The following is a 26,727-nucleotide window of genomic DNA, read 5'->3' as shown; positions in this document are numbered from 1 at the left end:
CCTACTGCCTTGACCAAAATTAGGTTATAACAAAGCAATTGAATTAGGCTAATAAGTTGCCCAGGCAGTGACCAGGAAGGCGATTCTCACTGAATTCCAATGACGGGCAAAGAAAGAACAACATATTTAGATCAAGGAAACAAAGAAATAGAAGTCAGGGAAGGAGAAGTAAAGGAGGAGAAAGGAGATGTGATACACAGGAAAAGCCTCCAGAAGACTGAAATTCTTAAGACAAAAAGAGGTTCCCTCATCAGCCTGTTTCCCAATTAGAACCTGGATATTTTGGTGGTGACCAAATGAAACACACTGGTTACAAGATGAAATGCTCAGGAAAAGGTTATGGGGGTTCTTAAACATCAAAATGTAGCTTATTCAAGATGATATTTTGATGAGTTAAGGGTAAATAAATCAGAGACATGTGGGTAAAATTTCTCTTGAAATACACAGGGGTTTAAAATGATGGGGAAATTCACTTGGCAAAACATTATATGTACTTTGCCAAACCCAACATTTGAAAAACAGTTTAAGACATTCAGCAGAACCCCAAAGCACAACATATTCTCTTATCCTGAGAGTAAGAGAGGGAGAATACCCGTGAAAGCATTGTGCAACATACACACTGCAGGGTATAAATAATTTACAATGAGCAAACCATGCCTAACTTTGAGACCTGAAGTCAAGACCAGCTTCTCCAGAACTTTTTTGAGAATGCTTTATTACTCCTTTACAGGCATCACTCATGTATGACACAGCATCGTTTTTCTTTGCTTTTCTTCTATCCTCCTTTTTGTGTAATTATTGTATCCAACTTGAGAATTTTGGTTTACCACTTTTTTAAAGTATGCACACAGTAAATTATGTATCTACATTAGGCAGAAATATTATATTTCACCCCTCTAAATGCATCATAGTTCATTCTCCAGCTATATGTAAGATAGTCCTATAATTAAGCATTTACAGTTTTTATGTACTTAGTACTTTATATGATGTACAGATAAGCTGCATTTTGAAGGTGATTTTTTTTCCTTGTTTTTGTTTCTGTTCTACTGCAAGTCCACACACATGGTCAGCAGATCTGATATAGCAAGAAAGCTAGATTCAGTACAGAAATAATTGGAAATGGAGAAGAAAAATGTAAGCAATGAATCCCAAACAGGGAAGTGGGGCAAGAGAAGGAAAGCCAATGGAGTTATGTAGGATGACTAAGTTCTAGAGATCAACTATACAGCATGGTGATTATATTGGTTAATAAGACTGTTGTACACTGGAAATTTGCTACAAGAGTAGACCTCACATGCTCTCACTACAAAAAAAAGACTTAAATTTTGGGGCTTCCCAGGTGGCTCAGTGGTTAAGAATCTGCCTGCCAATGCAGGGAACACGGGTTTGAGCCCTGGTCCAGGAAGATCCCACATGCCGTGGAGCAATTAAGCCCGTGCACCACAATTACTGAGCCTGCGCTCTACAGCCCGCGAGCCACAACTATTGAGCCTGCGTGCCACAACTACTGAAGCCTGTGCCTAGAGCCCATGCTCCACAACAGGAGAGGCCACCACAATGAGAAGCCCGCACACCACAGCAAAGAGTAGCCCCAGCTCGGCGCAACTAGAGAAAGCCTGCACGCAGCAATGAAGACCCAACGCAGTCAAAAATAAATAAATTTATTAAATAAATAAAAAGATAACTATATGAGGAAATGTATATATTAAGTAGCTTGACTATAGTATCATTTCACTATGTATATGTAGGTGAAAACATCATATTGTACACCGTAAATATATACAATTTTTATTTTAAAAATAGAAACTTAAAAAATAATTTTTAAAAAGCCAGTGGAAAGAAGACACAGAAATTTCTATTTCTGTGGGTGGTGGAAAAGTTAAGAAGAGATTTAAGAAGGAAGAGAAGCCCCATTTGGGGGTAAAATGATGTAACCAGATATGTCCTCCTTCTGTGCTTTGTAATAGAAATTATCAAAACAAACAGATTATCAGCAAAGTACTGCGATCTATTAAAAGTTCCGAAAAAAATATAGCAAGTGCCTAATTATTAAATAGGAAAATAATTAAATGCAAAATAATAGTAGCGCATGTTTGTAGTTATACAGAATTGATACAAAATTCTCCTAGGAGGCCAGTCAGTCATACAGAAACTTTCACAGGGTGGTGCTACTTCGGAGGGCTCTCTCCAGTTCAGGTCTGGGGCCTGTCTCTGTTTTGTGGATCTTGAAAAATTGTATGTAACAATTACAGAGATGATGATCCCTAGGATTACCTCACAGTGACCAAATTTGTAAGAGTCAGCTGTATAAATTATAATTCTTATTTATTAATTTATAATGGCGAATATACTGATGCTATTTGTCACCCACATTCTGACTATTTGTGAGAGGACCGAGGAAGCTAAATTAGGAGTCAGAGGATTGCCAGTGAAAACAGGAATCAGAACAAAGGAGAAAAGAGCAACCACTTACATACATCAGCAGCCCAAAGGGTCTGTCGTTCTGCTATTAAAAGCCAATACCCTCTCATGAAAATCTGGTGAACATTTTAGATTCAGTTTATTTCCATTTATAAACATGTATTTTGACAGAATTCTTTTGGTGGACTGGTGTAGATGAAAACCTATTGTTTTCAATTCAAGTCTTTTATCTGAGAGAACTACTTGAAGCCTTCATATAAAAAAAAATTGCAGTGTCTGTACTTAACGGTTACAGGCTGGTCCTTCTGCCATGACTGTTAGCATTAATCAAAGGTTGTCATCTGCTCTCTTGCCTTGCCTCTCGCTTCCAACTTAGGATGATAAACAGGTGCTATCTGGATATCCCACTGCCATTCATTCTTTTCATCTGTATCTCAGCACAGTTGTGTCTGCCGAGTGTTTCCTCAATGCTAGCAGACTGGCTGGCATCCAATCTGGACAAATTGCTGATCTTTCCTGCCACTTAACATTAAATAGGGCTTCTAAGGAATATTGGACAAATAGCTCAAGAAGCCAGATTCAGCATCTAAAGATTGGTTGGCAATTCTTAAGTATACTTTGTTTAGGGAGTGCTGCTACTTTAAAGAACTTCAAGTTGGCCTGGAACTTGGTGTATAGTATCCTAAACATAGGCTTAAAGCTATACAGAGTTTTGTAAATTACTAGCGGCAAGACCATCTAGGTCCTAGATGACCAGTATACTCAACTGTAATTTATAGATTACTGTCCCTTCAAACCATGTGATTAACATAAAAGAGGAATAAGTAATTAGAATAATTACTATGGTACCATATATAAACCCACATACAAAATTCGTAGCAATCTTCTGCTTACCCTAATACTTCTTTCTGCTCCTATGAGCCTCCTGGAATAACTGATTCCTCATGCCTGGAACATGGTGAGGTATTTCAAAGTATGACGACAAGGAATAATAAAGTAATTAAATGTACCTCATGGAAACTTTGCTTCCCAGCATGGGACTTAAAATAATGCAGTGCTTTCAGTGTAAGAAGCCTGATTGGAGTTTTCTATTCCAGGGCAAAAGTTGGCCTTAGTCTCTGAGATAACTGGAGGGGAGTATGGTATCCAGTCCCCCCAAAAGAGGAACAGGAGTATCTTGAAATGTGAGCTCACAAGGATATAAGCCTCAGTAAGATTAAGGTTGTCCTGTTAGTCTTTGCAGTCCCATTGTGAGCAGAGCAGCTGGTATTTAGGGGAAGAGGATGTTACCGTTTTAAAACGTGTTGAAAGAATGAATGGTTGTGCAGCAAGTATGAAAGAAACAATGGAGAGAAGTGAACACCTGATCACAAAAGTGGGAATAGTGCATGATGGTTGCACATGTATATAATTACATGTAGAAATGTGTATGCCGATACATAGATAAGTAAAAATATGCACTGTAGAAATAAATATAATAGGTAAAAGTACACAGTAGAAGAATTATTAGCTTCTTCAAATGACCAGGAAGGCAACTTGGACTTTGAAAGATAATATAAAAGAAGATACCTAACCTGCTATTTACCTCTTCCTCTTTCCTTTTTCTGGACCTCTGTGTGGACATGCCTGGAAACTCTGTTGCGTTGACCAAAGGCCGTGAAAATTGGTTCAGCCTGTTTGATGGCAATGATGTCCATTTATAGAATCCTAACATGAGAAATCCAGCCCCTGGCCTCAATCTCAGGTATCCTGAAAAGATCCAGCGTATAGAGAAACTTTACTTATACATTCAAGGAGAGAGAATTTTAAGGTATATAATTCAAGCCAGCTTATGTTGATTTCCCTTGCAAGAGTGTTAGGTTTCTACTTTCACATTTCCCTTCTCTTTTTAAAGAAATGGTCATCAATAATACATCTCTGGGTACTAAATATCCACCTAGTGGTCTTTTAGTGAATATTTTTATGGGGAAAAAGGCAATATTCTTAGCTGAGAAAGTATGCATCAGTTTTTATCATGGGTTGAGAGATTTTGTAGCTGTTTGGTAGATAGAGTCAGGCTTTTGGTAACTTATTTTATTTTCATCATAACGCTTAAATGGTAAATTTTATCTGTGGTTACACAACAAAATTTCTCAATATACATTCCTAAAAGGGACCTCCTCTGTGATGCTAATTGCTCTTAACAACATTTTTCTTCCAAACATTTGTAGAAACTAGTGATGCCCAGATTTAAATACTAAATGTATTATATGGATTTTAGGGGGTAGACAAATAAGACTTCCTGGAAGTAAGAAGAAGAGACGGCATACATTAGGACAAAAGGTGGGAAAAGCAAATGAATAGACGTATCTAAGTACAGAAGAGGCACCACTGAACATCATGATTCTAAAAGTTATCTAAGAGAGCTTCCTCAGATTCTTCTAGGCTTGTGGAGAACATGCTGAAAGAAAAGAAATTCTCTGGAAATGTAGCTATGTGAAAAATACTATGGCTATGATTATCATAAGTCATCATTATCTTCATCATTATTATTAAGAGATGTCTTCATCTAATGTATTTTTTATTTCTATTTAAAATTTTATTTTATTTATTTTATTTTTCTACATCTTTATTGGAGTATAATTGCTTGGCAATGATGTGTTAGTTTCTGCTTTATAACAGAGTGAATCAGTTTATACATATGTTCCCATATCTCTTCCCTCTTGTGTCTCCCTCCCTCCCACCCTCCCTATCCCACCCCCTAGGTGGTCACAAAAACACTGAGCTGATCTCCCTGTGCTATGCAGCTGCTTCCCACTAGCTATCTATTTCACGTTTGGTAGTGTATATATGTCCACGCCACTCTCTCGCTTTGTCACAGCTTACACTTCCCCCCTCCCCATAGTCCTCAAGTCCTTCTTTAGCAGGTCTGTGTCTTTATTCCTGTACTTACCCCTAGGTTCTTCTGACATTTTTTTTTCTTAAATTCCATATATATGTGTAGCATACGGTATTTGTCTTCTCTTTCTGACTTGCTTCACTCTGTATGACAGACTCTAGGTCCATCCACCTCGTTACAAATAGCTCAATTTCGTTTCTTTTAAGGCTGAGCAATATTCCTTTCTACATATGTGCCACACCTTCTTTATCCATTCATCCGATGATGGCACTTAGGTTGTTCCATCTCCTGGCTATTGTAAATAGAGCTGCAATGAACATTTTGGTACATGACTCTTTTTTTTTTTTTTTTTTTTTTTGTTGTGGTGTGCGGGCCTCTCACTGTTGTGGCCTCTCCCGTTGCGGAGCACAGGCTCCGGACGCACTGGCCCAGCGGCCATGGCCCACGGGCCCAGCCGCTCTGTGGCATGCGGGATCCTCCCGGACAGGGGCACGAACCCACGTCCCCTGCATCGGCAGGCGGACTCCCAACCACTGCAACCAACCAGGGAAGCCCCACATGACTGGTTTTGAATTATGGTTTTCTCAGGGTATATGCCCGAGTGGATTGCTGTGTCATATGTGTTCTATTTGTAGTTTTTAAGGAACCTCCATACTGTTCTCCATAGTGGCTGTACCAATTCACATTCCCACCAGCAGTGCAAGAGTGTTCGCTTTTCTCCACACCCTCTCCAGCATTTATTGTTCCTAGATTTTTTGATGAGGACCATTCTGACTGGTGTGAGATGATATCTGATTGTAGTTTTGATTTGCATTTCTCTAATGATTAATGATGTTGAGCATTCTTTCATGTGTTTGTTGGCAGTCTGTATATCTTCTTTGGAGAAATGTCTATTTAGGTCTTCTGCCCATTTTTGGATTGGGTTGTTTGTTTTTTTGTTATTGAGCTGCTTGTAAATTTTGGAGATTAATCCTTTGTCATTGACTCATTTGCAAACACTTTCTCCCATTCTGAGGGTTGTTTTTTAGTCTTGTTTATGGTTTCCTTTGCTGTGCAAAAGCTTTGAAGTTTCATTAGGTCCCATTTGTTTATTTTTGTTTTTATTTCCATTTCTCTAGGAGGTGGGTCAAAAAGGATCTTGTGTGATTTATGTCATAGAGTGTTCCGCCTGTGTTTTCCTCTAAGAGTTTGATAGTTTCTGGCCTTACATTTAGGTCTTTATTCCATTTTGAGCTTATTTTTGTGTATGGTGTTAGGGAGTGTTCTAATCTCATACTTTTACGTGTACCTGTCCAGTTTTCCCAGCACCACTTATTGAAGAGGCTGTCCTTTCTCCACTGTACATTCCTGCCTCCTTTATGAAAGATAAGATGACCATATGTGCATGGGTTTATCTCTGGACTTCCTATCCTGTTCCATTGATCTATCTTTCTGTTTTTGTGCCAGTACCATACTGTCTTGATTACTGTAGCTTTGTAGTATAGTCTGAAGTCAGGGAGCCTGATTCCTCCAGCTCCATTTTTCGTTCTCAAGATTGCTTTGACTATTCAGGGTCTTTTGTGTTTCCATACAAATTGTGAAATTTTTTGTTCTAGTTCTGTGAAAAATGCCAGTGGTAGTTTGATAAGGATTGCATTGAATCTGTAGATTGCTTTGGGTAGTAGAGTCATTTTCACAGTGTTGATTCTTCTAATCCAAGAACATGGTATATCTCTCCATCTATTTGTATCATGTTTACTTTCTTTCATCAGTGTCTTATAATTTTCTGCATACAGGTCTTTTGTCTCCTTAGGTAGATTTATTCCTAGATATTTTATTCTTTTTGTTGCAATGGTAAATGGGAGTGTTTTCTTGATTTCACTTTCAGATTTTTCATCATTAGTGTATAGGAATGCCAGAGATTTCTGTGCATTAATTTTGTATCCTGCTACTTTACCAAATTCATTGATTAGCTCTAGTAGTTTTCTGGTAACATCTTTAGGTTTCTCTATGTATAGTATCATGTCATCTGCAAACAGTGACAGCTTTACTTCTTTTCTGATTTGGATTCCTTTTATTTCCTTTTCTTCTCTGATTGCTGTGGCTAAAACTTCCAAAACTATGTTGAATAAGAGTGGTGAGAGTGGGCAACCTTGTCTTGTTCCTGATCTTAGTGGAAATGCTTTCAGTTTTTCACCATTGAGGATGATGTTGGCTGTGGGTTTGTCATATATGGCCTTTATTATGTTGAGGAAAGTTCCCTCTATGCCTACTTTCTGCAGGGTTTTTTATCATAAACGGGTGTTGAATTTTGTCAAAAGCTTTCTCTGCATCTATTGAGATGATCATATGGTTTTTCTCCTTCAATTTGTTAATATGGTGTATCATGTTGATTGATTTGCATACATTGAAGAATCCTTGCATTCCTGGAATAAACCCCACTTGATCATGGTGTATGATCCTTTTAATGTGCTGTTGGATTCTGTTTGCTAGTATTTTGTTGAGGATTTTTGCATCTATGTTCATCAGTGATATTGGCCTGTAGTTTTCTTTCTTTGTGACATCCTTGTCTTGTTTTGGTATCAGGGTGATGGTGGCTTCGTAGAATGAGTTTGGGAGTGTTCCTCCCTCTGCTACATTTTGGAAGAGTTTGAGAAGGATAGGTGTTAGCTCTTCTCTAAATGTTTGATAGAATTCACCTGGGAAGCCATCTGGTCCTGGGCTTTTGTTTGTTGGAAGATTTTTAATCACAGTTTCAATTTCAGTGCTTGTGATTGGTCTGTTCATATCTTCTGTTTCTTCCTGGTTCAGTCTTGGAAGGTTGTGCATTTCTCAGAATTTGTCCATTTCTTCCAGGTTGTCCATTTTATTGGCATAGAGTTGCTTGTAGTAATCTCTCATGATCCTTTGTATTTCTGCAGTGTCAGTTGTTACTTCTCCTTCCTCATTTCTATTTCTATTTATTTGAGTCTTCTCCCTTTTTTTCTTGATGAGTCTGGCTAATGGTTTATCAATTTTGTTTATCTTCTCAGAGAACCAGCTTTTAGTTTTATTGATCTTTGCTATCATTTCCTTCATTTCTTTTTCATTTATTTCTGATCTGATTTTTATGATTTCTTTCCTTCTGCTAACTTTGGGGGTTTTTTGTTCTTCTTTCTCTAATTGCTTTAGGTGCAAGGTTAGGTTGTTTATTCGAGATCTTTCCTGTTTCTTAAGGTAGGATTGTATTCCTATAAACTTCCCTCCTATAACTGCTTTTGCTGCATGCCATAGGTTTTGGGTCATCATGTCACCATTGTCATTTGTTTCTAGGTATTTTTTGATTTCCTCTTTGATTTCTTCAGTGATCACTTCGTTATTAAGTAGTGTATTGTTTAGCCTCCATGTGTTGGTATTTTTTACAGATCTTTCCCTGTAATTGACATCTAGTCTCATAGCATTATGGTCGGAAAAGATACTTGATACAACTTCAATTTTCTTAAATTTACCAAGGCTTGATTTGTGACCCAAGATGTGATCTATCCTGGAGAATGTTCCATGAGCACTTGAGAAAAATGTGTATTCTGTTGTTTTTGGATGGAATTTCCTATAAATATCAATTAAGTCCATCTTGTTAATATATCATTTAAAGCTTGTGTTTCTTTATTTATTTTCATTTTGGATGATCTGTCCATTGGTGAAAGTGGGGTGTTAAAGTCTCCTACTATGAATGTGGTAGTCGATTTCCCCTTTTATGGTTGTTAGCAGTTGCCTTATGTATTGAGGTGCTCCTGTGTTGGGTGCATAAATATTTACAGTTGTTATATCTTCTTCTTGGATCAATATCTTGATCATTATGTAGTGTCCTTCTTTGTCTCTTCTAATAGTCTTTATTTTAAAGTCTGTTTTGTCTGACATGAGAATTGCTACTCCAGCTTTCTTTTGGTTTCCATTTTCATGGAATATCTTTTTCCATCCCCTTACTTTCAGTCTGTATGTGTCTCTAGGTCTGAAGTGGGTCTCTTGTAGACAGCATATAAATGGGTCTTATTTTTGTATCCATTCAGCCAGTCTGTGTCTTTTGGTGGGAGCATTTAATGCATTTACATTTAAGGTAATTATCGATATGTATGTTCCTATTCCCATTTTCTTAATTGTTTTGGGTTTGTTATTGTAGGTCTTTTCCTTCTCTTGTGTTTCTTGCCTAGAGAAGTTCCTTTAGCATTTGTTGTGAAGCTGGTTTGGTGGTGCTGAACTCTCTCAGCTTTTGCTTGTCTGTAAAGGTTTTAATTTCTCCATCAAATCTGAATGAGATCCTTGCTGGGTAATCTTGGTTGCAGGTTTTTCTCCTTCATCACTTTAAATATGTCCTGCCAGTCCCTTCTGGCTTGCAGAGTTTCTGCTGAAACATCAGCTGTTAACCTTATGGGGATTCCCTTGTGTGTTATTTGTTGTTTTTCCCTTGCTGCTTTTAATATGTTTTCTTTGTATTTAATTTTTGACAGTTTGATTAATATGTGTCTTGGTGTGTTTCTCGTTGGATTTATCCTGTATGGGACTCTCTGTGCTTCCTGGACTTGATTAACTATTTCCTTTCCCATATTAGGGAAGTTTTCAACTATAATCTCTTCAAATATTTTCTCAGTCCCTTTCTTTTTCTCTCTTCTTCTGGAACCCCTATAATTCGAATGTTGGTGCGTTTAATGTTGTCCCAGAGGTCTCTGAGACTATCCTCAGTTCTTTTCATTCTTTTTTCTTTAATCTGCTCTGCAGTAGTTATTTCCACTATTTTATCTTCCAGGTCACTTATCTGTTCTTCTGCCTCAGTTATTCTGCTATTGATCCCATCTAGAGTATTTTAAATTTCATTTATTGTGTTGTTCATCATTGCTTGTTTCATCTTTAGTTCTTCTAGGTCCTTCTTAAATGTTTCTTGCATTTTCTATATTCTATTTCCAAGATTTTGGATCATCTTTACTATCAATATTCTGAATTCTTTTTCAGGTACACTACCTATTTCCTCTTCATTTGTTAGGTCTGGTGGGTTTTTATCTTGCTCCTTCATCTGCTGTGTGTTCTTCTGTCTTCTTATTTTGCTTACCTTACTGTGTTTGGGGTCTCCTTTTTGCAGGCTCCAGGTTCGTAGTTCCCGTTGTTTTTGGTGCCTGTCCCCAGTGGCTAAAGTTGGTTCAGTGGGTTGTGTAGGCTTCCTGGTGGAGGGGACTAGTGCCTGTGTTCTGGTGGGTGAGGCTGGATCTTGTCTTTCTGGTGGGCAGGTCCACGTCAGGTGGTGTGTTTTGGGGTGTCTGTGGACTTTTTATGATTTTAGGCAGCCTCTCTGCCAATGGGTGGGGTTGTGTTCCTGTCTTGCTAGTTGTTTGGCATAGGGTGTCCAACACTGTAGCTTGCTGGTGGTTGAGTGAAGCTGGATGCTGGTGTTGAGATGGAGATCTCTGGGAGATTTTCACCGTTTGATATTATGTGGAGCTGGGAGGTCACTTGTGGACCAGTGTCCTGAAGTTGGCTCTCCCACCTCAGAGGCAGAGCCCTGACTCCTGGCTGCAGCACCAAGAGCCTTTCATCCACACGGCTCAGAATAAAAGGGAGAAAAAGTAGAAAAAAAAAAAAAAAGAAAGAAAGAAAGAAAATAGGAAGGAAGGAAAGAAAGGAAGAAAGAAGATAAAGTAAGATAAAATAAAGTTATTAAAATTAAAAAATAATTATTAAGAAAAAAAAATTTTTTAAAGAAAAAAAAGGACAGATGGCTAGAACCCTAGCACAGATGGTGAAAGCAAAGCTATATGGACAAAACCTCACACAGGAGCATTCACATACACACTCACAAAAAGAGAAAAAGGGGAAAAAATAATATATCTTGCTCTCAAAGTCCACCTCCTCAATTTGGGATGATTCGTTGTCTATTCAGGTATTCCACAGATGCAGGGTACATCAAGTTGATTGTGGAGCTTTAATCCGCTGCTTCTGAGGCTGCTGGGAAAGATTTCCCTTTCTCTTCTTTGTTCGCACAGCTCCCGGGGCTCAGATTTGGATTTGGCCCTGCCTCTGTGTGTAGGTCGCTACAGGGCGTCTGTTCTTCGCTCAGACAGGACGGGGTTAAAGGAGCAGCTGATTCGCGGGCTCTGGCTCACTCAGGCCGAGGGGAGGGAGGGCTATGGATGCGGGGCGAGCCCGCGGTGGCAGAGGCTGGCGGGACGTTGCACCAGCCTGAGGCGCGCCGTGCGTTTTCCCGGGGAAGTTGTCCCTGGATCCCGGCACCCTGGCAGTGGCGGGCTGCACAGGCTCCCGGGAGGGGCGGTGTGGTTAGTGACCTGTGCTTGCACACAGGGTTCTTGGTGGCGGCAGCAGCAGCCTTAGCATCTCCCGCCCGTCTCTGGGGTCCGCGCTGTGTTAGCCACGGCTCGCGCCCATCTCTGGAGCTCCTTTAAGCAGCGCTCTTAATCCCCTCTCTTCGGGCACCAGGAAACAAAGAGGGAAGAAAAAGTCTCTTGCCTCTTCGGCAGCTCCATACTTTTCCTTGGACTCCCTCCCGGCTAGCCGTGGTGCACTAACCCCTTTCAGGCTGTGTTCGCGGCACCAACCCCAGTCCTCTCCCTGCGCTCTGATCGAAGCCGAGTCTCAGCTCCCAGCCCCACCCGCTCCGGCGGGTGAGTGCTGGTCGGCACCGATCCTCTGTGCGGGAATCTCTCCGCTTTGCCCTCCGCACCCCTGTGGCTGCGCTCTCCTCCGCGGCTCTGAAGCTTCCCCCCTCTGCCACCCGCAGTCTCCACCCACGAAGGGGCTCCCTAGTGTGTGGAAACTTTTCCTCCTTCACAGCTCCCTCCCACTGGTGCAGGTCCCGTCCCTATTCTTTTGTCTCTGTTTATTCTTTTTTTCTTTTGCCCTACCCAGGTATGTGGGGAGTTTCTTGCCTTTTGGGAAGTCTGAGGTCTTCTGCCAGCGTTCAGTAGGTGTTCTGTAGGAGTTGTTCCACGTGTAGATGTATTTCTGGTGTATCTGTGGGGAGGAAGGTGATCTCCGCGTTTTACTCTTCCGCCATCCTCCTGGTTCCTCCATCCAGTATTTTGAAAGCTAAATATTGTGCTGTGTATTAGGAATATAATATTTAAAAAATCGGAAAAGATCTCACCTATATCAGAGTGAGTCTTGTAAATAGCCAATTCTTTAACTGCTGAAATTTTAGTGGTTTGGAACAACTCACACCCAAATATCTCTTCCTTTAACCTGTCATAATGTAGACAGATTATTTTTGTTTGTCCAGTTTCCTATAAAAATTTAAATAAACATTTAAATAGCCATTCATTCACTCATTTGTTCAAAGAATATTTATTATTGTGATCATCGGTGCCAGCAAGTACTCTCTGTGCTGGGAACACAGGTGTGAAAGGAAGAGTCACAGCACAGGTGCAGGTACAACCAAATAAGCCCTATGATAGTGGTAATGGCAGAATGAAAATGAAGATTCAGGACAGGGCATCTAAAAAGAGATTGCAGAGGAAACATGGAAGAACTCTCTAACAATAGAGAGAAATATTACATTTTAAAGTAGATTTAATATATCTGGGAATTGATGAGATGAAGATATGGTGGAAGTGAAATAGTACAGTCAGGAGGAAGGCATGTATGGTGGCACTGAGGGAGTGTGGTCCTTTGATATTAGGTAGGTGACTCCTTAAAGCTTTCAGCATATAGCATGGGGGTGCAGGTGAAGGTTGTTGGCAATTTACCAAGATCGAAAAGATGGAACACAGGTAAGATCTAGGGATGGGAGGGGTGCAGGACTGACAGGGGAAGGTAGAAATAGGGCACTAAGAAATTAAAACATCTATAATAGACTTTGCTGGCAGTCACCACATCACAATTTGCATTGTGTATTTATTTACCCTAGAACTCCACAAAATCCTCTGTGGAATGATAAGGAATGGTTGAATCTCCTTTAAGGAATGTGCAGCTATATTAGCAATGAAAGCCAATAAATACAAATAGGAAAGGAAGCAAACCCACATCATGGAGGAAGATAATGAGATAATGCTGCTACAGCATCTCTTGGCAACTAACTGAACGAAATGCATGGAATGTCAGTGTTTTAAATGCCCTTCCAGTTTAACCAGCCCAGTTACCTGCTGCTGTTGACTTTTTCTCACTCACTGGCATCAGCAGGTACATGAGGATGTGGAAATGAGGAGTGAAAAGGAAGAACTTTTCCAAGGATGATTGGTAAAATTAAGGAAGGCATTAATTTTGTTTTACCATTTTTAATCAATTTTGTAAGCAAGTGACTTCAATGCCCAGAAGGAAAAGTAAGTAAAGGTGTATCACTATCTAACAAATCATTCACATTACTCTTTGTTATCTTTCTTTTGGATATTTAACAGCTTGTAATGACTGATCTTGAAGGCATTTCCCATAAGCTATATATGCATTGTTGATGAAGTTCTATGACTGGAAACTTCCATCACTGCAACGACTGTTGGAAAGCACAGGTTCATTCAAACTAATAATGCATAGGAGTTTGTCACAGTTTTAATATATGTATTCTTCTTGCAGATGGTTGAAAAAGAAGGTTATCTTCAAAAAGCTAAAATTGCAGATGGAGGAAAGAAACTAAGGTAATAAAAGTTTTTTTTAATTCACTTTTATATAACTATGCCAGTTCCCCATCTCCTCAATTGTGTCACTGCTATTGTTTGGAAAGGTAGGCCCTATGGTACATGACTAGAATATTCCTTTCTGCTATCACTAAGATCAACAGTAGTTTTAATATAATTATAGTTTTCCAACAAAGCACTACATTTTATTTTGTTGCACAGAATATATAAATGAAGTGCTTCATGACCTTCTAAGACTTGAAATCTTAAAAAATATGTGAAGAAATAAGATAATGGGTCTTGATTTCTGGGATTAATAGATTAGGGGATGAAAGGACTCATTTTGCAGTATATAAAAATCTCCCTACAGTACATTGGGATCATAATTTTTTGAAGGATGGAGGATTTGAAATACGTTTGTTGCTCAAATAAAAATCATTTGAGAAAAAAATAAAAGGAAAATAATCTGTCAGATAAAAAGTTGGAAGTTGCTGCACTTGGAGATGAGGTCAACACAGAGTAGGTGAGAGAAATTAGAAAATGTAATAAGGATTCCCTAGGCAACAACAAGAAAAAACTTGGAGAAAAAAATAAGGTTGATAGGAGGGTAGACAAACACACTACATGTTTTTTATATATGGGATATTTAGAAATAATCATCTCCATTTTAGAATTTTCCCTATTTCTCATGTAGGTCTTATAATATACCTAGCTTTGTGCTAGGTTATATGCAAGCTGCAAAGGTATGTAGAAAGTGCTTACAGTGGGAGAAAAGGCATTTATTCATGACTATATTATTAACAGTTAAAATCATACAGGATAAATTCACTAATTAGCTATACAATGGGACACTTATTAATTGTATAATACAATTCATTACTAGAATGGAACTCTGGCCAACACTAGAGAATGAAGTATGCTATTGTTTGTTTGCTATAGTGGAGTAAGTATATATTTATTTAAAAGAAGTAAAATTGGGGAAAACTATCATCCATAATTCCACTACTTAAAATAACTATTTCAATTTTAAAGAACAAACTCAATTTTCTGCCCATATTATGTTTTATTCTCGGATAGCAAACAGGGCCTTGAACCCTCTCCTAGACTGTTCCTCTGCAGTAACCCTGCAGCCACCCTCCTTTGAAGGGTCCAGGAGGGAGATGCACAGGAGACAAGATCAAATGCAATGCTGCTTTCAAAGACTCATCTAGTCCTGGCCCCAGTGGAGAACCTGACTTAATGTGTTAGGTTCTGAAAGGACCCAGGAGGGATTCTTTGAGTAACCCAATCTAGTGCCAACTTTCCCCTAGACTTTTCTCCCAGTTATATCAGCTCGTGAAAGGTGCAATGATAAATCTTCCCAAGATAAGTCAAAACCCTTTCTTACCTTACCAGTGATGTGGACAAAAAATCCATAGAGGGACAGAAAAGGACTTGTCTAAGTTATCACTTCACCTTTCACTGGGGCTTGGCAGGAAAGAGGAGTGATAGCTTTGGTCAGTCTTAGCCTCCAGACTCATGCAAGCAAGAGGAGGAGATGCTAAAAGGAACTCGAAGGAAACAAGATGATGCGCCACCACAGTGATCTTGTACAATGTCCTTGCCCATAAGCTATCCATAAACCATCCCTGTAAAATGTTTTCCTAGAAAGTGGTGTCAAGAAAAAGTAGAGGAGCACAACCAGGCCTTTTCCCTAACAGACTCACATGAATACATTTTTAGGTAATTTCAACCAGTGTGTATACCATTTTGTATTTGTTGTTACTTTAATCAGCTTACAAACCATTTCTGTGTTCTAGTTTAAATTCATATAAACATTATTTTATACTATGTTTTATTGTTATTTCAATCAGCTTGCATGCAATTATGCATTCCTTCAGCTTTTTCATTTAAAGTTATATAAATTTTAGTTTTCCTTTTTTGTTTTTGTCTTTGCTTTTAACCTCAGGTGTACAAATTGAGTTGATTTTCCTCTTCAGTGTGTGGCCTTATATTATCATCATTCTGGACAAGACCCCTAGTTGGTTTTATTTTATTGTTCATCTCCATTCCTCACTTCAGTCCTCTGTAGAATGTATGTTCATCAAATCCTCTCTCCATACATTTATTTGGCTATATGTATGGCATTCTAGAAAACAGTGTGTAAGTCAATGTGTTCTAAATTGCATAAGCCTTTGGTTATAAGCCTCATTCTGGTCCGTACTACTTTCATTCAATGTTAGTCAATGTTAGGATATCTATCTATATCTATATATTTAAAACAAGTTAATTTCTTCCAACTGCTGCCCATTTTGCCGTTGTGAACACACATCAAATTTTACTTACTCAGTCTTCCAGGAGTGGATACCTAAATTGTCCCTAACTCCTTCCATCCCAAACAACATTGCAACAAACCACACCGATATGTCTCCTTACAGACCTGTGAGGAATTCTCTCTAGGGCATACCCCCAGGAGTAAAGGATTGCTTGGTGGTAAGGTACACACGGTTATAAATGATTTGGGTACTACATGCCAAACTTTCTCCAGAATGAATGCATCGGTTCACACTCTCTCCACAATGCAGAAGGGATCGCCTCGCTCCATGATCTCATCAGCATGCAGCATTATCAGACTTTCAGTTTTGCAAGTTGATGGCTATAGGACATTACTTTAGTGTTGCATTTATTTTTATTCTTCTGACTGGCGTTTCATTTAAGCATCATGTCACCTATTTAGAGTCAGTCAGGCTCTGCATTCCAAGAATAGCCTGTGCATAAACTATCTTCTACTGAGTTTCTCCCTTTTTTTTTTTTTGAGAGAACTCCTGGTATACACCAGGTAGTAATACATTGTCAACTTTAGTCTTGGCAGATATCTCCTCCAAGTCTCTCACTATCTATTTACCTTGCTGATGAAAGTCCTTAGTGACCAGATATCTTTAAATTTGATCCATATTGTTCCATAATTTCATTCTTTATTGTTTGTAGGATTTGCTTTCTTTTTTGAATTTTTAAAAAAATTTTAATTGAAGTATGGTTGATTTATGATATCATGCAAGTTTCAGGTTTACAGCACAATGATTCAGTTCTATATATATATATATATATATATATATTCTTGTTCAGCTTCTTTTCCCTTATAGGTTATTACATAATATTGAGTATAGTTTCCTGTGCTATACTGTAGGTTCTTGTTGGTTATCTGTTTTATACACAGTAGTGTATAAAATCCCAGCCTCATAATTCATCCCTCCCATCCATCCCCCTTTCCCCTTTGGTAACCATAAGTTTGTTTTCTGTATCTGTGAGTCTCTTTCTGTTTTGGAAATAAGTTCATTTGTGTCTTTTTTTTTTCTTTTCTTTTCTTTTCTTTTTTTAGATTCCACATATAAGCGATATCACATGATATTTGTCTTTCTCTGTCTGGCTTACTTCACTTAGTATGACAATCTCTCAGTCCACCCATTTGCAACAGCAGCAAATGGCATTATTTCATTCATTTTTATGGCTGAGTAATATTCCACTGTGTGTGTGTGTATGTATGTATATATGTATATGTATGTGTAGGGGTGTGTGTGTGTGTGTATAGATATACATATATATATATGTATATATATACACCACATGTTCTTTATACATTCATCTGTTGATGGACATTTAGGTTGCTTTCTTGTCTTGGCTTTTGTAAATAGTGCTGCAGTGAACATTGGGGTGCATGTATCTTTTCAAATTATGGTTTTCTCTGGATATATGCCCAGGGGTGAGATTTCAGGATCATATGGTAGCTCTATTTTTAGTTGTTTTAAGGATTGCTTTAGTTTTTATTATAAACACATTACAGATTGAAAATTGTAGTATATATAGTCAGCATGTTTAATAACATATAATACACCACAATGTTGATGGGACTGTAATACACCAAGCCATTTCTACATTCCTCTTTTATTAGATTTTTAAGTTGATTCCAGTTTTATACTAAAATAGTTATAAATGCAGTAAACCTACTATTGCTTGTCAGTTTTTCTTTTATATCTTCTTAAGAGAATTTCTAAGCCTAGATGACTTAATTAAATCACAAGACCATTTTTTAAATGACTGTTATGTATTGACATACTGCTTGCTTGTTTTTTGTAACTAATAACGAAATGGTCAGTTTAATCATAACTTTGAAAAATTGTGTAGTTTTTATATCATTGGTAATTTAGTAACTATTAAATAGTATACCATAGTTGCTGTAATTTGTATTTCTTATGTAAAATTTCTTTCCATAGCCTTTTCCCCATTTATCAGGGAACTTTATATCTTTTTATAAATTATAATGAGTTACTGCAATAGTAACAGATGCTTATGCTGTCAGGTACTTGGATAATTGCTTTACCAGTAATTCTGAAATAATACTCTAAAATAGGCTATAGTACTGCTTTCAATCTTACAAGTGGAGAAACTTGGTCACTTGTATCAGCCTCTCCTTCTCTCAATCTTATTGCATGTATAGTTGGTATCAGATTTTTAGTCCTGTCCTCTGTTTAAAGTAGGTTGGATTTTTCCCTCTTGCTAGAAGATGTTTGAGGCCAGGAAGCAAAAATTGTTCGTTTATTTCATACCATCAACAGTACAAAGGGCTTCAATTGTCACTTAATACTATTTTATTAATCTCAAAGTTTTCTACTCATAAATACATGACAGGTCATCCACATTATATCTTGTGTTCTTATTTTTCTTTCTTTCCCTCCTCCTGTTCCTTTTTCTTTAGCTTCCTTTCCTCTTTCATATATTTTTTCTTTCTAAGACAAGTTTGACCTATCTCTGAATACAACAAGAGTGGGTGGAAGGAAGGAGAACTCCTTGGCTATACCTTACATTTGTAAAGGGCCATAAATTTAACTTTATTTTGAAATGAAGTTCTAGAAATCTCCCCAGACAGACAGACGGGGTTGAAAGCCGAAGACATTCAGCATTCAACTTTAGTTTTTCTTTGTGAACATTGAAAGTATGCTTTTTCTGATAAAGTTTAGAAATTCTTGCATTTTGGTACATCTATCCCCAAAACTTAAGTAGCCCAGGTTTCTCTGAAGCTCTCGGAGACCTTAGCAAAGAGTTGTTTTCAATTCTTTAATTGAAAACAACTTTAATTTATAAAAGCCCCTGACAGCATGTAAGCTATTTCCATATCCTTATCTCTCCCTCTATACCTTTCAAGCCTGCCCCTTTGTCATCTCATTTGTGGCTCTGTACATCTTATCATGGCTTTTCACTCTGCTCTGCTTTTCAGAGGGACCTGGGAAGAAGTACTTGAGGGTGAAAATATGGACAGAGAGGTATTTGGGAAGAAATCAAGTAAAGGTAGTGCAGCGTTATGTCTACTAGTGTGTATTTTCATCCTAGAGCCCATGGCTGTTAGACCTTAGTTTTTATTTGTTTTTTTCTTCTTTTTAAACAATTGTTTCTCAGAATAGACTCTGTAGAACATGATACCAAAGTACCCTTCTAATGTAAACTTTTCTTTTTAGCATTTTCTGCTCAAGATCCCAATAACTTCTTCCAGGCTTCATCTGTCTTTCTCTTTTTTTAATGTTCCATAATGAGGACTGGAGGGAAGGTTTGGAGAGTATGGAATACTGAAGTTAATTTGTAAAAGGTTGCTTGAGTTTCATGATTTCCAACACATGCTCTGTTATAATTTCCAACTTCTAGTAACCCTTTGAATATATAAAGCTTTTACATTTCTTGCAATAGTGGCAGAGATGTATATATTTATACATCAGTGTCTCTTTGATCCTTTTTTTAAAGCAGAGGCAAATTACAAGAAGCTTAAGAGAGAAGCAATAAGTTCTTCACCTACCAGTTTGAGAACTAGTCAGAACACTTAAACAGTGTCCAAGTGATTTTTCAGTAAATCAGTCAAGGACACTAGAGTAAATCACATTTACCCCCACCAGAGGTACAGAATCAAGTCAAATCCAGTGTGCCCAAGTCAGAAAACAGAGGCAGGTGGCCCAGAGTGAGTCTGAAATTTACAAAGTAACCTCACATATATTTTCCTCTGACTTTTTCATTTGCCGCCGTGTCATTACCAAAGGAGGCATAGGAGAGGTGAGTGTAAGATATAAAGCTTTGATGTTGGAGCAGATGAATATGTTAAACCTGAGTTCAAGCTAACAGATTCTTATGACGATAACGAATATCTTAAGGGCCATTTTCCATCAAGCGTTCTTCAGATAAGCTGTTATCAAGCTGCTGTTATTATGTGCTGCCATCCGGTGTCCGTTTTGTAGAATGCAGAGTTTTTGGTCAAGCTGATGCCTGTGTTGAGTTTTCTTTGGTTTTGGGGTTGTTTTGTTTTGTTTTGTTTTTACTTTCTACCTTTACAACTCAGGATTTGTTTTAGGGAAGCTCTCTGAAGTGTCTCACTTGGAGAAATTGTCCCACCAATTGCATTAATTGTAACTAATTGTCCTTATTAGAATTTAGTTCTTCCTCCTTCCTAATTACATTAAGGATCTTTTTCCCCCTTACATGTGATGTCTTGTGACAAAAAAAATTAAAATAAATAGCCTGCATTTATTGTCCCAGGATCTGTTTCCTGTACTGAATCACTAGTGTCAGTATCAATCCCTTACCTAATTGTTACTTGTAAATTCATGTGGGGACTCTCTCACCTATTCCTGGGACCTCTGACTTACTGAAGTTGGACATTTCCTGACCTATGTATCTTGTTTAACCCTCAAGTCTATCCAACAGCTTGGTTTTTATCTCTCTGTGTGGAAAAATAAAAAAGAACTCCCTCAAAGTTAAGATGATGAAGTGTTGATGCATTAATTGGCTCCCATCAATGGATGAAGTTACTTGCTGGCCATCTTGGGAAGGTAGAGATGAAAGGACTTCCAGGTCAGCATTGCAGAACAGCCCAGGTCAGGCTAAGAAGTGCCCTTGTTCCAAGGAGAAAGATGTTCAAGTAACTCTTTGACAGCAGTTGGGTGTCTTCCTCTCTCAGCGTCGATCATGAGGCTCTGCATAGACGTGCCCAATATGACTAAGGGAGAATTGCATGCCACCTGCTCTAGAGACAACTGATACAGCAGAATGAGCATGGCCTTCTAAGTCCAGAAGACTTGGTCTGAATCCCATATTTATGACTTTGATGCCCTTGGGTAGGATGCAACCTCACTAAGCCTCAATTTTTTTATCTGAATGTGGAGGATTTGTTTCTGTGTTTACTGCCTGTCTCCCCTGACATAAATGCCTTGAGGTCTCTGCTATTTGCCTTTATATATTCAGTCCTTGGAATTGTATCTGTCCTGTGGTAGATGCTCAGTAGATACTTGTGACTGTCTTGGGGATTAAATTACTTGACACAAAATACCAGGTGCCATACCTAGCACAGAGTGAGAACCAATGCATGCACAATAGCTTATCTTATTGAAACACATCTGAGAAGTCAGGAAGCCCTCTAGAGAAAGCTCAGGTATTGCCACTAGAATTATAAATTAGAAAAAGATATACTAAACCAGGAATGTTAGATACTTTTAAAACAGTGCTATGAAAGACTTATCAAAACACTTGGGAACTAAGGAATAAATAAGGGAAATGCAAGAAGTACGTGCTTTTGTAGTCCTTGTTAGTAAATAACAACAAACAGGGCAGGAGTAATCTAGATGTGTGACCCTCCTGAAATTTAAGAACCCATATATTCTTTTACTCAAAAACCTTGATAAGCACTCACTAAATGTCAGATATTGTGCCCAGGAGTGGAAAAGCTCTGGGAAGTCATGGTGTTCCCCTCTTTGGGGGTACTAGGAAAGTAGAGGGACTTTCTTTCCATTCTGAAAATCGCTTCATCCTCAAAAGGTCTATTTTTAAAGTCCTGCCTAAGCCCTCTAAACTTGAAGGAGTTACTCGCTCTCTGAGTTGAATCTCAATACACTGAAAAACTGTCACCTATAAGGATTTGGTTGCATGCAGAAAGCATTAAAGGTACAAGTCAAGGCAAAACCTTGCCAGTTGACCCTATTCATACTCCCTCCAGAGCTGACAGTGCCATCAAAAGGCTTGCTGTGTTAGAGTAACTGGTGAGAAAGCTTTTCTGCTGATATCCTGAGAATTACAGGCAGCACAATGGGCCAAACACATCAAATGGGGAATGGACTTGAAAGATATTGTGAAGAAAATAGCCAAGTCTCTAGACTACTTCATTCAGAGAGGAAGGTTCTGACCTAAGTCATAGGTTAAAAGATATTCCCATTAGGTGAATTCTTAGCTGCTCCTAGACTAGAGGCTTTTGAAACACTTTCTGGTTTTAGACTCCCTACTGAGTGCAGGTGAGTCTACTCATCACAAACCAGAATAATCCCCTAGCAGGAAAGAGAAAGAGGTGGTGTCATAGCTAGAAGCACATCCCTGCTTCCGGCTTCTTATGAGGAGTTGAAAGACTCATCAGGTGACTCCTTTAAATCAGTTCAATTCCCAAGAGAAAAATAGAGCTTGAGAGTGGTGGGCCTTTGACCAATCCTTCTAATTAACATTAGGTAAAACAGTTAATTTGGCAGTCCAGATGGCTTATACCTTGTCACAGGCTCTGCACTCTAGCTTTTATAATTTGAGACTTAGGACCCAAACTATGGTGAAATCTGACATTGACAATCTCCTTAACCAAGAAAATAGTATATTGCTGGTTTGGTTCCAGAACACCTCAATAAAGAGAATAAGGCAACAAAGAGAGTCACATGATTTTTTTTGGTTTCCCCTTGCATATAAATTTATGTTTACACTCTACCGTAGTCTGTTAAATGTGCAATAACATTATGTCTAACAAAACAATGTACATACCTTAATTCAAAAATACTGTATTGCTAAAACATGCTAAGCATCATCTGAGCCTTCAGTGAGCCATAATCTTTTTGCTGGTGGAGTGTCTTGCCTTGATGTTGATGACTGCCGACTGACTGCTCAGGGTGGTGAATACTACAGGTTGGGGTGGCTGGGCAGTTTCTGAAAATAAGAAAATAATAAAGTTTACCACATCAATTGACTCTTTCTTTCACAAACGATTTCTCTGTAGCATGCAGTGCTGTTTGAAAGCATTTTACTCACAGTAGAACTTCTTTCAAATTGGAGTCAGTCCTCTCAAACCCTGCCCCTGCTCTATCAACTAAATTTATGTAATATTCGAAATCCTTTGGTATCATTTCAACAGTCTTCACAACAACTTCACCAGGAATAGATTCCATCAGAAGAAACCGCTTTCTTTGCTCATCCATAAGAAGCAATTCTTCATTCTTTAAAGTTTTATCATGAGATTGTGGCAATTTAGTCACATCCTCAGGCTCCACTTCTAATTCTAGCTCTCTTGCTATCTCCATCACTTCTGCAGTCACTTCCTCCACTGATGCATTGAACCCCTCAAAGTCATTCATGAGGGTTGGAATCAACTAATTCAGACTCCCGTTAATGTTGATATTTTGACCTCTTCCCATGAATCAGGAATGTTCTTAATGGCATCAAAAATATTGAATACTTTCCAAAAGGTTTTCAATTTACTTTTCCCATATCCATCAGAGGAATCATGACCTATAGCAGCTATAATGTATTTCTTACATGATAGAACTCCTTGATCCATGGGCTGCAGAATGGATGTTACGTTAGTAGGCATAAAAACAACATTAATTTCATTGTATATCTTCATCAGAGCTCTTGAGTAACCAGGTAATTTGTCAATGAACACTAATATTTTGAAAGGAATCTTTTTTTCTGAGCAGCAAGTCTCAAAAGTGGACTTAAAGTATTCAATAAACCATGTTGCCAAGAGATGTGCTTTCACCCAGGCTTTGTCATCCCATTTATAGAACGCAGGCAGAGTAGATTTAGTGTAATTCTTAAGGATCCTAGGACTTTCAGAATGGTAAAGGAGCTTTGGCTTCAACTTAAAGTCACCAGCTGCATTAACCCCTAACAAGACAGTCTGTCTGTGCTTTGAGGCTTTTGAAGTTGGGCATTGACTTCTTTTCTCTAGCTATGAAAGTCCTAGATGGCATCTTCTTCCAATAGAAGACTATTTTGTCTACATGGAAAATCTCTTGTTTAGTTGTAGTCACCTTCATTAATTATCTTAGCTAGAGCTTCTGGACAACTTGCTGCAGCTTCTACATCAGCATTTGCTGCTTCACCTTGTACTTTGATGTTACTGAGACAGCTTCTTTCCTTAAACCTCATGAACCAACCTCTGCTTGCTTCAGACTTTTCCTCTGCAGCTTCCTCATCTCTCTCAGCCTTCACAGAATTGAAGAGCGTTAAAATCTTGCTCTGGATTAGGCTTTGGCTTAAGGGAATGTTGCGTCTGGTTTGATTTCTATCCAAACCACTAAAACGTTCTCCATATCAGCATTAAGACTGTTTTGCTTTTCTATCATTCATGTGTTCACTGGAGTAGCACTTTTAATTTCCTTCGAGAACTTTTCCTTTGCATTCACTTGGCTAACTGCTTGGCACAAGAGGCCTAGCTGTCAGCCTGTTTTGGTTTTCGACCTGCCTTCCTCGCTAAACTTAATCATGACTAGCTTTCAATTTAAAGTGAGAGAGATGCAACTCTTCCTTTCACTTGAACACCTAGAGGCCATTGTAGAGCTACTAATTGGCCTAATTTCAATATTGCTCTGTCTCAGGGAATAGGGAGGCCTGAGGAGAGGAAGAGAGATGGGGAAAGGCCAGTCGGTGGAGCAGTCAGAACACACATAACACTTATGGATTAAGTTAGCTGTCTTATATGGGCATGGTTCACGGTGCCCCAAAGCAATTACAATAGTGACATCAAAGATCACTGATCACAGATCACCATAACAAATATAATAATAATGTAAAAGTTTTAAATACTGCGAGAATTACCAATATGTGACACAGAGACATGAAGTGAACAAACGCTGTTGGAAAAATTGCGCCAGTAGACTTGAAAGCAAGGTTCAGTTTGTAAAAAAACACAATATCTGTGAAGCACAATAAAATGATGTATGCCTATACTCTTTAATCTTTAAAAAAAAACCCACAACATAAATTGGTGAACAGATTTTAGGCTTCAGAATTGGAGAAACTGAGTTTGACTCTAAGTGTATGGCCTTAAGTAAGTTACCTAAACACTCCGAACTTTGTTTTCCATATTAGTAAATGGACAGATTAGTACCTTCATCTTTTTTGCAAAGCTAAATCTCCAGTAGACAAGCAAACTTATACTAGGTACTCAAAATAATTTATGCTAATTATTATTTTAAAAGAGATCATGAAAAACTGAATTAAAAATGGAGCCTCTAAAACGTTGAAAAACAGCATTCTATTTTTCTTTTTGAAATGAAATTATCTTAAATTGGAAAAATCTTCACTTGTATTCATAAAGACATTGTTTGTAGTTCATAAGATCAAAAAGAAATTTACTGTATGTAAAGTGCCAGAACAATTCAAATTACTAAGGTTCCAATACCTGCAGTTCTTACCCTATTCAGCTTGTTCATCAGATTCACCTAAGAGGGAACATTTCACAGCAGTTCAAAGTTCTGTGAACCATGAGGTAATCGAATTTCATGCAACTTCAGTTCTAACCAGTTCCAGTTCCAAGTTTAAGAAAGGGAAGAGTAATGCCAACACATTCTATAAACGATCAACATCTGAAAAAGATCAAATCAGAACCATTTACCCAGGGCTTGCTATAGACAGGAAGCAAATAAGGTATAGAGTATCTCTTGCCAGGAGATGAAAAATACAGTGGGAAATACAACAGGCAGGTTAAATATAGGTTCTGTCATGCCTGGGGGTGTCCCATTCTCCTTGGTTACATATGGTCAAAGTAAGGGGTGGAGATAAAAAAGATGCCCAGTCTAGAACAGCAGTCCCACCAATGTTTACCCTATCTTGGGCCATCTAATATTATGACCTGCATAAGAAGAAGGCTACAGGTGTTGCAATTCATCTTGCTGCTACTGTTACCTAAAACGAGAAATGGGAACTAAGGCAAGGGAAGAAAAGGGTCTATGTGGTTTTCATTTTTCCTCCATCTTTTTCATCATTTGATTGAAAAAGTGACTATTTGAAGACAAGTGGGTCCAAGAACATAGTGTTCATATTTGCATGTTGGAAAATACACATTGTGTTTGTATTGTTTCTGTTTATCCAGTTTTTTTCTTTTTAACACAGTGATGTATCGTTAGGAAAGCTTCAGGCATGTAAGAGCAGCCTAATCTTGTAAATATTAACTTTACTGAATCACAGCTGTCCTTTAAATCAAGCCCCTAGAGACTATGAGGCAAGTGGAACTAAATTACACAAAGATCTTAAATGGTCATTTAAAATGTATCTTTGTGTAGTTTTCTATGGATCAGAGTAGTCTTTTTGTAAACTTTTTTTAAAGATCACTTTTGTAAAATGAATTCAGCTATTCTGAACTGAGTGTTAAACCAAAGCAAACTGCAGCAATATGATGTAATAGAAACTTATGTATACTAATCTCAATCTTTTACCACCTAAAACATTTGTCTTTCTTTATGACACAAATATATACACATCTATGTATTGAAGTAATACATGTTCAATGAAAAGAAAAATCAAAAGCTATGGTTTCACTCTCTGATTTAACTATTGTTATAGCCAGCTTTTTATTTTTTACCCCCATGCCTAAGTTTAATAATTGACTCAACAAATACATATTTATTGCCTACTCTGTCCAAGGCACTGTTGCTTGTCACTGGGGGTATCTCTGTAAGGATGAAATGTTTTCTGTCAATTTGGGGCTTTTTATTTAATGGGGGAGAGAGAGAAGTGAAATTTACAAAAAAATTTTTTTTTAATTTATCCTAAGTTCTATGTGAGGAAGTCATGGAAGACATATTTGAGGACATAATATTTGAA

General features: G+C 38.1%; 1 protein-coding gene across 5 annotated transcripts in view; it reads left to right on the top strand.

Moving 5' to 3' along the window:
- The window catches only part of ARHGAP15 (Rho GTPase activating protein 15), a 623,633-nt gene that overhangs the window by 82,934 nt on the left and 513,972 nt on the right, over nucleotides 1-26,727 (top strand). For all 5 annotated transcript variants that reach the window (XM_032637027.1, XM_032637031.1, XM_032637030.1 and 2 more), the window contains one exon: nucleotides 13,823-13,884. In XM_032637027.1, coding sequence (XP_032492918.1) covers nucleotides 13,823-13,884 — 62 coding nt within the window. The remainder of the gene's footprint in view (nucleotides 1-13,822; nucleotides 13,885-26,727) is intronic.

This window comes from Phocoena sinus, chromosome 7 (assembly GCF_008692025.1).
Source record: "Phocoena sinus isolate mPhoSin1 chromosome 7, mPhoSin1.pri, whole genome shotgun sequence".
Classification (NCBI taxonomy): Eukaryota; Metazoa; Chordata; class Mammalia; order Artiodactyla; family Phocoenidae; genus Phocoena; species Phocoena sinus.
This window is presented reverse-complemented; position numbering and strand designations above follow the sequence as displayed.